General features: G+C 36.2%; 2 protein-coding genes across 14 annotated transcripts in view; both read left to right on the top strand.

Annotated features, from left to right (window-relative positions):
- The window catches only part of ryr1b (ryanodine receptor 1b (skeletal)), an 83,949-nt gene extending 76,450 nt beyond the window's left edge, over positions 1–7,499 (top strand). For all 13 annotated transcript variants that reach the window (XM_057348239.1, XM_057348228.1, XM_057348240.1 and 10 more), the window contains 15 exons: positions 103–179; positions 366–534; positions 2,250–2,336; positions 2,754–3,026; positions 3,110–3,240; positions 3,324–3,366; positions 3,475–3,608; positions 4,311–4,371; positions 4,456–4,602; positions 4,689–4,823; positions 4,903–5,059; positions 5,152–5,216; positions 5,350–5,450; positions 5,536–5,587; positions 5,786–7,499. In XM_057348239.1, coding sequence (XP_057204222.1) covers positions 103–179; positions 366–534; positions 2,250–2,336; positions 2,754–3,026; positions 3,110–3,240; positions 3,324–3,366; positions 3,475–3,608; positions 4,311–4,371; positions 4,456–4,602; positions 4,689–4,823; positions 4,903–5,059; positions 5,152–5,216; positions 5,350–5,450; positions 5,536–5,587; positions 5,786–5,881 — 1,728 coding nt within the window. In that variant the 3' untranslated portion in view covers positions 5,882–7,499. The remainder of the gene's footprint in view (positions 1–102; positions 180–365; positions 535–2,249; positions 2,337–2,753; positions 3,027–3,109; positions 3,241–3,323; positions 3,367–3,474; positions 3,609–4,310; positions 4,372–4,455; positions 4,603–4,688; positions 4,824–4,902; positions 5,060–5,151; positions 5,217–5,349; positions 5,451–5,535; positions 5,588–5,785) is intronic.
- Positions 7,500–9,220: 1,721 nt separating this feature from the next.
- On the top strand, positions 9,221–12,275 carry LOC130562556 (galectin-4-like). Its single transcript, XM_057347638.1, has 11 exons — positions 9,221–9,306; positions 10,032–10,236; positions 10,362–10,475; positions 10,731–10,751; positions 10,970–10,993; positions 11,103–11,129; positions 11,287–11,322; positions 11,420–11,449; positions 11,548–11,636; positions 11,738–11,903; positions 12,007–12,275. The coding sequence occupies exons 1-11, from the start codon at positions 9,221–9,223 to the stop codon at positions 12,151–12,153; spliced, it is 945 nt and encodes a 314-aa protein (XP_057203621.1). The 3' UTR covers positions 12,154–12,275.
- Positions 12,276–13,069: the final 794 nt, after the last annotated feature.

Here is a 13,069-nt window from a genome sequence, read left to right as displayed (position 1 = left end):
TTTTAGTAACCACATCTTTCTACTTGATATAGAGAGACTTTTTTCACCACCATGATAACCTAAGTGTTGTTACCTTCTCCTGGATGTTTGGCTTTTTATCAGGTGGGTGAAGTAGAGGGAGAGGTGGTAGAGGAAGAGAAAGTAGAAGAAGAACCAGCCCCAGAACCCGAGAAAGCAGAGTGAGCTATTGAAAACAAATCACCAATCATAAATTCAATACCGATGTTTTCATGTGTTTAACTTCAGGATATCATGTCAAGATTTGTAAAATCATAATTATCACGAATGAAACACCTGGTGTTATTCGCCACCAGGCAAATTTTCATCCAGACTGTTCTTACTCATTACTTTTCTGTCTAACAAAGTGCTGAAAATGGAGAGAAAGTTGAGAAGGAGGCTGAAGCGGAACTGGAGGAGAAAATGGACGAGCTTGAGGAAATCAAGGCAAAGGCTAAAACAAAGAAAGGCAAGAAAGAAGAAGGACATGGCTTTGAAATTTGGAATGAACTTGAAGTCCAAAGAAACAAGTTCATGGTGAATACATTTTACACTGTTATTGATTTGTTAAACTAACTAGAACTACGAATTGTACAAATACAACAGTCATGTGGAAATGAAGGCTGTCACAATATCAGATTTTAAGTACAAGATTACTGTGGTCAAAAGAATTAGCCATATATCACGATATCTGTTGACATGTTTTCTGATGAGCAACTAATGTTATCAGTCAAATTTATGTTGGATTTTGGTTATTTTGTGTTTTCTCTTTTTGGCCAATGAAACACACTAAAAATAAGAATTTAGGGAGGCAGAAAGAGAGAGTTTGGGACCATTGTGGCTCTTAAAGGGATAGTTCACCGAAAAATGAAAATGCTGTCATCATTTACTCACTCTCTTGTCATTTCAAACCTGTATGACTTTCTGTTGCAGAACACAAAAGAAGATATTTTGAAGAAATATCTTTGTGGTACCCATTGACTTGCATTGGTTTTGTGTCCATACTATAGAATTGAATGGGTACCACTGTTGTTTGGTTTCCAGCATTCTTCAAAATATCTTCTTTTGTGTTCTGCAGAAGAAAGAAAGTCAAATAGGTTTGAAATGACAAGAGGGTGAGTAAATGAGGACAGTATTTTAATTAACAATTTTTATTATTTATCTGAATTATTGACAGTTTTATCATTTGTGTAGTATTATTACACGGCTCGTTGGAATGCTTGATTCTGATTGGCCAGTCGCGACATTTGCAGGTTCGTTATTCCCAGATAACAACCTCTCAAAACTAATAACACACGGTAACCCGGATGCAGCAAATCATTTTGACAAGTTTTTTTGACAAATTCAGTATAAATATGTATTTTAATAACATACATGACATTATATTTACAAATGATTAAACCAAATTGCCTGTTCGTGACATTTGAACGTTGTTTCTTACCTTAAAACCGAAAGTAAACGGCTTTTCCTCGTTGAAGGTCTACATTCGGTAATAATGAGCTGTACATTATCCCTTACTTAAAGGAGTCATATTGCACGGCTAAAACGAATATTATTGTTTGTTTTAGATGTAATGTAATGTGTATACACCATTTATAGTTTAAAAAACGCTGTATTTTCCACATACCGTGCATGTTTGTATCTCCTCTTTGCCCCGCCTCTCTGCAACGCACAGATTTTTTAAAAGCTCATGGCTCTGAAAAGCGAGGTGTGCTATGATTGGCCAGTTCACTAGTGCTTAGTGATTGGTCAAATACTGCAAGCATTTCACAGAAATGTAACGCCTCTTACCATATTCGGAACATCAGGTTCCAAAGCAATTGTACTGACAGATGATACAATGAGATTTACAATTACGCCCACCTTAACTACGTGTAGATTTGGGCGGTCTTAGTCAAATCATGTTACGAAGTGACGTAGATTCGCCGGGGTGTGGTTACACGAGGCGTTTCAGGCAAGTCTGGTTGAGCATTCGCTTTTAGATAGAATGCATCTTTTGTTCCCACACTTTCATTTGTGCAATTTTACGTGTCTAATACATGCATGGGCAACTTATAACACACCAAAAAATATTTAACACACGTACTTCCGCCATATGACCCCTTTAACACAATATGGATAATCATGGCATTTAATTTCACGGAAATTGTCAATACCTGTATATTGTGACCCCCTAGTAAAAATCATAAATGTTTTTGTACGTTGTTTTAAATTCTAACAGCACCTAAAATGTTCCACTTTCTACTTTCTAGAACTACCTGGCTCGTAATTTCTACAATCTGCGTTTCCTGGCTCTTTTCATTGCCTTTGCCCTGAACTTCATTCTGCTCTTCTACAAGGTCAGTACGATTATTAGAAAAATGTCATACTGAAGCCCCTCCCCTAAACCTAACGCCACTGGCGAGAAAGCATTAGCCACCTTCACTCTTAAAAATAAAGGTGCTTCCCAATGCCTTAGAAGAACCTTTTTTGTCTAAGTGATTCCGTAAAGAACCTTTAATATTCGAAGATTATGAAAAGGTATGAAAGAGATGGTTCTTTAAAGAACCTTTGACTAAATGGTTCTTTGTGGAACCAAAAACGGTTCTTCTATGGCATCGCTCTAAAGAACCTTTTTATGCACCTTTATTTATAAGAGTGTTGTAAAATAATTACGAATTCCCATGAGATTAGATTAGAAATGCTTTACTTTGATCATTTGTTACAGTTACTCTATTTACCATGTAAGTGGCTGTAAAGATTTATGTGTCCTTTAGGTCTCTGAAAGCCCCCGTGGCGAGGAGGAGTTGGAAGGTTCGGCCATGTTTGAAGGTTCGGGTGTATTTGAAGGCTCTGGTGTGTTTGAAGGCTCTGGTGGAGAGGCTGAAGGTTCAGGACTTGAGGAGAACGGAGAGGAAGATGACGAAGAAGGATATGTCTATTTCTGCCTGGAGGAGAGCACTGGATATATGGAACCCGCTATGGCCTTCTTTTCTATATTACACTCCGTCATTGCCTTCCTGTGTATCATTGGCTACAACTGTCTGAAGGTCAGGAGCTCACTGTAGGGTGTCCATAAATTCACATTTTTGGATGAACTTGGGTTTAACCCAAAGTATTTTTACGTGTCCAGGTTCCTCTCGTCATCTTTAAGAGAGAAAAGGAACTGGCTCGTAAATTGGAGTTCGATGGTCTGTATGTGACCGAGCAGCCGGAGGATGATGATATCAAGGGCCAGTGGGACAGACTCGTCCTCAATACACAGTAAGAGAGAAACAACTGTATCGTACTGTATTAACATTTACAGATATGTCTTTTAAAATGTCATTCTCTTATCTTCTGCTCAGGTCTTTCCCAAACAACTACTGGGACAAATTTGTGAAGAGAAAGGTCAGGACCAATCGTTGTTTGTTTGAGGGATCTATTAGTCGACGCATCTACTGTTTGTGTGAATGATTCTAGCATGTAGTGATAGTAAGTGGTGTGTCTGGTTTGCAGGTGCTAGATAAGTACGGTGACATCTACGGTAGAGAAAGAATCGCTGAGCTACTGGGAATGGATCTGGCGTCTCTCGATGTCAGCGCTATGATACACGGGAAGAAACCTCAGCCTGATACCTCGATGTTGACATGGTACTGATAGATACAATATAAACAAGAAGTTTAATCAAGCGTGCTATTAGTATACGTCTTTTAAACTTTAAAATAAGAAAGTATACTTGGAGTCTATTTTTATGTTCTTCTCAGAAAGACTTTTCTGTCAGGATAGTTCAAGTGTACTTAAGGGTAATTTTACGTTCAAGTATATTTGGCCTGTACTTGTACTTAAAGTTTAATGAAGTATTCTAACTGACCTTGACTTGTGGTTGTGTTTAGCCTAAAGTACCAAAAATGTGTGTAAATAATAAATTAAAGTATGTACTAAAAAAAGTATACTTGCAGTATAACAACTACGAATCTAGTAGATTACTGAGAGTGGAGTGTCATCTACTAAAAATGTGCTACATGTATGAAACTAGTAAACTATAAGTATAAGTATAAGTTCACTTGTAGTATAGTTGTGTTACTAGTTTTACATTAAAGTATACTTAAAAATACACTTTAATAAACTAAAAAGTGGGCCAATTTAGTCCCAAGTAATAATAAAATAGTACACTTACTAGTTATACATGAGTATACTTAATACAGAAAATATTCTTTAAAATAAGCTGGGCTTAAGAACATGAAATAAAATGAACTGAAAGTATACTTATTTTTGTAAGGGCAATTGTGATTATTATGAAAAGGGATTGAGATTCTTTTTGGCAATATGAACATCATTTTATGAATCTACAGGTTGACATCTATCGACATCAAGTACCAGATCTGGAAATTCGGCGTCGTGTTCACTGATAACGTGAGTTTGGACTTGGTTTGCAATATTCTCAATAGATGGAAACGGGTTGATATGAATCTGGATTGTTGTTGTGCTCTTTCTCAGACGTTCCTGTACTTGGTCTGGTACACGGTTATGTCCTTGCTCGGCCACTACAACAATTTCTTCTATGCCTGCCATCTGCTGGATATCGCCATGGGTGTTAAAACCCTGCGCACCATTCTGTCCTCCGTAACCCACAATGGCAAACAGGTACAGCGATTTTCTAGAAATCTCTTCTGATATTTGACTTGTAGTTAAGAAAGCAGTCGTCAATGCTGATGATCTTTGTGGTTTAGCTGTTGATGACAGTGGGTCTGCTGGCTGTGGTGGTCTACCTCTACACCGTGGTGGCCTTTAACTTCTTCCGCAAGTTCTACAACATGAGCGAGGATGAAGATGAACCGGATATGAAGTGTGATGACATGATGACTGTAAGCGCTGCACATGTGTGTTTGCCACAGCTTCTCGTTTCCAACCTGTGCATCTAATGGCCCATCTTCTCTCTCTCAGTGTTATTTGTTCCACATGTATGTGGGCGTGCGAGCCGGTGGCGGTATAGGAGACGAGATCGAGGATCCGGCCGGGGACGACTACGAGCTTTATCGTGTGGTCTTTGACATCACCTTCTTCTTTTTCGTGATTGTCATTCTGCTGGCTATCATTCAGGGTGAGGAACAACTCAAGGTCCAGCTGTGGTACTTAAAAGGATGTTGGTTTTGACGTGATATCTGTCATGAATGATGTTTGCGTTGTGTGCAGGTCTGATTATTGATGCTTTCGGTGAGCTGAGAGATCAGCAGGAGCAGGTCAGAGAAGACATGGAGGTATGACCGCTCTCTCTGCAATAGAGCAAAATAATATTTTATTTAAAAGCACACAGACTCGGATGAGAATACTCGGCCATCTTGTTCTTGATGTTAAGTGAATTGGATTAAACATTTTCTTGTGTTTTTATAGACAAAGTGCTTCATTTGTGGAATTGGAAGCGACTACTTTGACTCGACTCCGCACGGCTTTGAGACGCATACGATGGAAGAGCACAATTTAGCCAATTACATGTAAGTGGATTTTAAACATTCAGGAGCACTGAGATAAAAATAATCTGTGTTCTCATTGTGAATCTCTCTGTCTCCTAAACTGCAGGTTCTTCCTGATGTATTTAATCAATAAAGATGAAACGGAGCACACAGGACAGGTCAATGTTGCTTTTATTTTTCTGTTATCATTTTCTTTCGTTACATCTAATACTATTGAAAACCAAAAGCTACAAAAATTGTAACAAAAAAGGTATATTCATAATTTGTGAAAAAAAATTGAATTTTGAACACTATTTTGAACTATTTCTTATTTAAAATCAGTTAAATTAAATTGATTTTTTTGTCTCTCTTTATAGGAGTCGTATGTGTGGAAGATGTATTCGGAGAGATGTTGGGATTTCTTCCCCGCTGGTGACTGTTTCAGAAAGCAATATGAGGATCAGCTTAGCTAATTCTACATCCTGAAGAGCGTTCGTCTGTGTATGAGTATAAGTTCAGGAAAAGTGTGCAGAATAGCCAGAAGAAGGGATCGCGAATGACCGAATGTAGCCTTGACTAAATTCATCACATCACACTGACTGCACAAACCCTCTTAAATAACTTAAAATCTTTAATTTCCCACTTGTGTTTGACTAAATGAGAGAGAAACAAGCAAACGCAGAATTTTACATTGTACATACACACTTTATGGCCTTCTTCATAAATCAAATGAAGTCTAAATGAACCAACAACACCCCTGAACAAAGCCTTTCCTCTCCGTTTTGTCTGTGTCCATATGAATCTAAAAACATCTCGGTGCCTATTATTGAATCTTAACATCCAGTAAAATGAGGCATGAAGTATGATGAGTTTATTGATAGTGTGTAGCGATCTTTTATGTGTACTAGCTGTTCATTACTTTGAATTGTAGCGTTTATAATATAGCTTTTGTTTATTTATTTGTGTATACCACAGAAAAATAGCCATATGAGTGGCAGCGACATATTCTGTATGAAGCATTTTGACAAATATGAAGCCAGGTTTTCTCCTGGCACCTTGTGCCAACATGACAATATTTTGTGATAACGTGATATCATATTATTCTTAAAAGGATAATATAAGATAACAGAGGCCCAAGACATCTCTCCCCTCCTGATTTAAAATTCTTATAAATGTTATTCGCAGTGGTCTGTCTGTCTGTGGTCTCGTGAGTCTGACTTTTTAAAAATGTGACACCACCTGTTTTGCACTCTAGAGTCTTATAATGAAACACTGTATCCATGCCGAATTTAACCACTTTCATGGTGTCCTGCTAGACAATGTTGTATCACAATATAGAGGTGGGGATAGTAGTTCTTGGGTCAATCGTTTTCTCTCTAGACGTATAAGACAATGTCCTTTGACTCTGATTATGGGATGGAAACACTGTGGTTTTATGCACATGTGTTTCAGTATCATTACATGGGTTCTTCAAAAGTGAGTGTGCGTAGAGCAATGTTGCTTTACTGTCATTTAAGATCTTGACAAGTAAATTATGCTGAATTGCTCAAATAGCAAATTTACTGTATCAACTTAAAAACATAGATTATATATTTTTGCTGGAGTTGTCTCTGATTAAGTTGCTCTGAACTGTAACAAGTGAGTATTTATTATGTACCTGTTTTGGAGAAAAGCAGAACATAGGTCACAAAAAATAGAAAAGGCGAAAAAGTTATGTTATAACTTATAGGTGTAAGAAAGAAAATGTGTTTTGCCTTTAGATTTTTACGAATCTTTATGGCAAAGTGTCATACTTTATTTTTCTGTCAAATATAGAGGAAGTATAGACGTAGGTCTCTGATATTTGTGCATCAGAAGTCTCCAGGCGACTGAAACATGAACAAACAAACTCACATGTGCGTGTATCACCCTGTGCGTTCTGCGGACATGTTGTGAAAGCACATGATGAGCGTGTGTTGAGGTCTTTTGGTGTGTTTTGCTCTGAGAGCTCACAGAGAGGAGAGATGTACTCCTCTCTTTAGATCTGACTGTGTATCAGCCTGAATGCTGCGTTTCAATGCACATTAAACAGATTACAATATTTTAAGAGCACTACTGTCTGAACTCTTTATTTTGGTGGCTAATAAAGTTATTATGTTTTTTTTTACCTTGTTAGTTCTCTTTAGTATGTCTGTGTTGTTCTTATATACAGTACAGTACAATAAAGTCTTATAAGTAGTTATTTAATTTGATTTTATTAGAGATTTTATAGACAGCATATTAAGTGTCGAGAGTTAAGTTTTGTTTTCAGTTTGATTATATTTTTAACTCTTTTGTTATTTACTTTTGTCATTTCTATTATGTATTTGTTTTATTTTTAATATTGGATTTCTGTTGAATTTGTTTTCATTTCAGTTTTAGTTTATTTCATTTTATTTATTTATTTTCAGGTTATAATTGTACTGCCCTAACTTAATTAATTTAATTCGGTTTATTACTGAGACAACATTTCTAAATTTTGTTTAGGTAATGTTTTTTTCAAATACAATTTAGGCTGATAGTTTATTTTATTTTAATTGACAGAAATCTTTGAATAGTTTTAGTAAACTATAATAACTTTTAAGTGTCTTTACAAAACCATGAATAATATGGATGTTTTGTACATTTGTATTACACACAAAGTCAAACCAGCCTTTCACCCACTGCTCATGTGTCTCACGTACTTTAAATGGGCGGAAGGGCTGTTTAATTTTTGGCAAGTATTTATCTTATACAAATACTGCAATTACACAGCAGTTATTGCTCATAAAACTTGTCAGGATACACCCATGTGTTTTATTCTCATTCTATTCAGTGTGATGAAAGTGATGCTGACCTGAATTACAGGATTTACTCTGCCTAAACATCTATGTGTGTAATCCAGGCCATTCCTTCCTTACTGAATAATCAGAAATGTGTACAAATCTCTGCTCTCCTCATGTTTCAGCTTCATCATACTTATAGCTACAAAAAATGTCTGATATTTGCTTTTATGACGTCTGTGAGAACATTATTTACAGTAGATATAATATTAGTGCTATAAATTTACTGTGATCTCTCTCTCTCTCTATCTCTCTCTCTATATATATATATAATATGATATTGCATTAATAATATTATAATAATAATTTTATCTTACCAGATGGTCCTAACAACAACATTTTCGTACTGCAGTAAGATATTTATATGAATGTTACTCCACATAAAGAAATTTCCATGGCACTCCCTCTGCTAATAAAAAAAGCATCCCTCACTCATAGTGCACTCTTTGTCTGGAGTAAAGCAAATTTCATTCAGATAACAGTTTTAATGTAAACAGCGGTCAAGCACAAAGTCTGATATCAGTGGTGAACGGTAGCCCAGCCCTACCATTAGACCAGTATAAACCCAAGCGTTTGGCTAGGCCCAGACTCTTTTCTTTTCTCTTCTGTTCATCTCATCTGGAGTGAGGAATCATACAGCCATCATGACTTTTGTTCCTCCACCAGGTTATCAGCCCATCTACAGTCCTGTGAGTGATTTATTTTTATCCATCTTTTTCATGTCAAGCTTTTTATTATTGCTTAAGAACAAATCTAAGGTCATCGTGTTTATCGCCTGGCACTTTTGTAGTCAATCCCCTACCTCGGTCCGATCTGTGGAGGTCTTAGGCCGGGAATGTCAATTTACATCCAGGGAGCTGTTCCGGAAGGAATCACCAGGTAAATCAAAGTCAGACAGAATACAAAACCATTTATTTGTTGTTATGGAACAGTTGTTTTATACTTTTGAAATGATATTCATAAGCTGGCATGATGGATAACAACAGACATTTTCTTTTTAAATCCAACATCAACCTGGAGGAGATGGACAACATGACTTTAAGACCTTTCATAATAATGTAATGCTCTTTGGAGAAAAATATTTCGTTATTTCTTAGGTTAAGATAAAAAAGGTTTTCCAAATGTAATATAAATGTTTATTTAAAAGAATGAATCCCTAATATTTTAAAGGATAAAGGATTTATATTTTTATTTATGTGTTATATACAGTGATATGTGAGTTTTGGTTGTTGCAACCTGGCGTGATAAGCATTTTAGCGGTGAAGGGTAAATCATATCAGGAATTTTAGGGGCGTTGTCTCATACATGTACCTACACCACAGTCACATGATGAAACACTTATATAACACATTGATTGACATGACGGCAATAAATGGATTAATATAATTGTAATTTAGTCCAGCCTTTCTCAATCCTTCCTAAAAGCTTGTCAAACAAACATTAATGTGCATGTTGGTGCTTGTATAAGGTTTGCTCTTCATATCTCAGGGAGGGCAAGATGCTGATAGTATAAGCCTTCAAATAAAACCATTAGATGAAATATCTGATATTAAATAAATCACAGCCATCAAATGACTGTGTTCTTGTTGTAGTATATGAATTAAGGTGGTTATTGTATAGTTGCTGTAATTGCATTATTGTTAGATGTGATTTACTTGAGTCAACAGTTAAGTGAGACAACAGAACATGTTTGATTTCAAGTGACTAAAATGTGCCTTTTATTTAAAAAAAAAAGATTAAAAATGAACTCATTAAACAAGTTGTTTTTTGGTTCTGCTTGCAGGTTTCATATAAATCTTCAGTGTGGTGAGTTTGAAGGCGCTGATATTGCCTTCCACTTCAATCCACGTTTCGATTTCTGGGACAAAGTGGTGTTCAACACTTTCCGAGAAGGTGTTTGGGAAGGGGAGGAGAAAATAAAAAAAATGCCCTTCAAAAGAGGGGAACATTTTGAGATGGTCATCGTTGTAAATTCTGAAGGCTATCAGGTGTGTGTTTGCATTTTAACAGCTAACTTTAGTTATATCTTTATCCTAATAAATCAAAAGCAGTTTAGTTCCTGATATGGTCAAATGGTGTAACTCACCGCTTTCTGTCTCTGAAATGTCTGTAGGTCAATGTGAATGGGAAAGAGTTCTACTTTTACCAGCACAGAATCCCTGTAGAGAGAGTTTGTGCTCTGGAGATTGGTGGAGATGTGTGTATCCAGACTATCAATGTCATCGGGGTAAGAAACATAGTTTTTGACATAACAGTGTTCTGATTTTTCATAGTTGATGACAATAAATGTATGCTTAAAAAGAAAGTCAACCTACATTTATGTTGTTCCACAACATACATGCTTTAAAATATTCAATATATATTCAATATAAATATTCATGAATGCATTAATGCAGTATGAGGTTCACATGACCCTGGCAAAACCTCATTTCTATAGCTATATAATTAAAACCCCATCTTTTCTTTCTATGGCCTTCTCTAGGGATTCACAGGTGGAATGGGGGTGAGCATAGCATATATATACACATACACACATTTATACTTTCAGAATAACTTTTTGATCAATTTACTTCGACTTGTTGCATTCACTAGGGTGGTTTCCCAGCTGGAATGGGGGTGAGTAATACAGTAAATTAAATACATAAGTTCATTGCAAAACATACAAAGTATGTTTACATATTATATCTCTTTGTATAAAATGTAATGTTCTAAACCTTTCAGGGCGGTTATCCTGCAGGAATGGGGGTGAGTGTCTTGATAACGTTTCTTATATATATATATATATATATATATTATATGTTAATTCAGTGGAATTTTCTCAATATGCGTCTATTGATATCTGCACCCTATTTAGGCAGGATACCCATCTGGAGGAATGGGGGTGAGTGGACCTGTTTGTTTTCACTCAAATATAATATACTCAAATATATTAACTAGTATACACCTGAACAAATACAGTATGTGACAACACAAGGCACAAGAGATTATCAGTGATTCTTTACTATTTTTTTCACACAAGACATTGTGTTTAATGGCAGGGGGGAGGCATGGGTTATCCTGGAGAAAATCTACCGGTGAGACTGAACAGTTTGTTTTCACAACATGAAGATATCAAATCGGTCAATAGCATTTCAAATGAAAACAATAATTATTCATTTCTTTTCGTGGCAGGTGATGGGAATGCAGCCAATCTACAACCCTGTAAGAATGACATCATATATCCTATGTGTCCTATAAAGAGGTGTTATGTTGTATTGTTGCTTTTATTAAAATATATTTGTGTATATTCACTCAATCAGACTGTTCCATATTCCAACATGATACCTGGAGGCATGTCAGGCAAGAGAACTATTGTTGTTAGAGGCATGGTGCCGTATGGAGCACAAAGGTATGCATATGAAGATTATTTATCATGTGTCGGTCAAATGAAGTTATCACATCACTGAACAGTTGCAGGTGGTGTGTTAATGTCTCCTTGTTTTTTTGTAGGTTTGCCGTTAACTTCGTGGTTGGATTCTCTCGTGACATTGCTTTCCACCTGAACCCCAGGATAAGAGAGGGACTTGTGATCAGAAACAGTAGGATTGGAGGACTGTGGGGACAGGAGGAGATAGAGATCGGAATCAACCCGTTTATGGAGGGACAGTACTTTGATGTAAGGAGATGATTTACGTATAATTATGGAATATACACACAGAAGCACTAAATAAACCAAATAAGTCAGTCATAACCAATCTGTCTTTCTCTCTCTTTCTCAGTTATCCATTCGCTGTGGGCACCGAAGGTTTAAGATCTTTGTGAATGGGCAGCATTTGTGTGATTTCTTCCACCGGTTCGAGGCCTTTACTCAGGTGGATATGCTGGAGATTGAAGGAGATGTTCAAATTTCCTATATTCACTTCTGAGCACGAAACTCTAAATGAAGCAACTAATCTATAAAATAAAAGCTACAGTTTGTGTGCTTATTGTGAATGGTGATAAATGTGAAATCCAATCTGTTATCAAATGTAAGAAGTTCATAAGACACACAAAGTAATTATGTGAATGTTATGCAACCTTATACACTAAATAAACATTCTAAAAGTTGTTTAAAAACGGACTTTTGTAATAAGACTAGTGTGTATTTGGATTTTCCCTGAGATTTGTCTTATTTGGTGGAATAATCTTGTTAAAAGCTAATGTACTGCGTTTATCCTCTGTCTGTGATTTCAGTTTTTTTTTGCATTTTGACTATATTTAAGTAACTTCCCTAAAATAATAAGTAAAAAAAGCTTTTTTCTTCTTATCATGAAACTAAATTTTCTAGACATGATCAATCTGGCTGCATAAGAAGCAAATGAATGAGCTAGTCAATCTCAAGAGTATATCTCTGTTATTCATTTTTTTGATGCAAGCATCAGACAGTGGTTATACATCAAGGCAAGCAAACTTGTTTGCAATTGTTGTGGCTTTTGCACAACCTCACAGCAAAAGCAGGTTTCTCCAGCTCACTTCCTGTATTTCTTTGTTTCTGTATCAATCCTTATTGAACTGTGCATCTCTGTAGACTTTGAGAGATTTTAATGACACTACATTTGAATAACTTTGGCTAAACGTTTATTAAGACAGCATCCATTACCAAGTAATCATGAGATCTTTATACATGAAACAAAATGTTTGTTGCTGCGTTGGTGTCTGTGTTGACATACTGATGTAACTGTGGTGAATGTGGCCCTACCTTGTGGTCAGACTGTATGTGTATAATGCACTACATTGTTCGCAAACACGGTTCATTTAATACTGTGTACGTTGCTCAATAGACGTCGTTTCACACTTTCAACA

Source organism: Triplophysa rosa, linkage group LG12 (genome assembly GCF_024868665.1).
Source record: "Triplophysa rosa linkage group LG12, Trosa_1v2, whole genome shotgun sequence".
NCBI lineage: Eukaryota > Metazoa > Chordata > Actinopteri > Cypriniformes > Nemacheilidae > Triplophysa > Triplophysa rosa.
The sequence above is the reverse complement of the archived record's forward strand: the minus strand, read 5'-3'. Positions and strand labels throughout refer to the sequence as shown.

Coding starts and splice junctions, on each gene's coding strand:
- LOC130562556 (XM_057347638.1), top strand. CDS start 9,221: ATGGATAACAACAGACATTTTCTTTTTAAATCCAACATCAACCTGGAG. Junction 11,323..11,419: donor ATCCTGGAGAAAATCTACCG/GTGAGACTGAAC, acceptor TTTTCGTGGCAG/GTGATGGGAATGCAGCCAAT. Junction 11,637..11,737: donor GTGCCGTATGGAGCACAAAG/GTATGCATATGA, acceptor GTTTTTTTGTAG/GTTTGCCGTTAACTTCGTGG.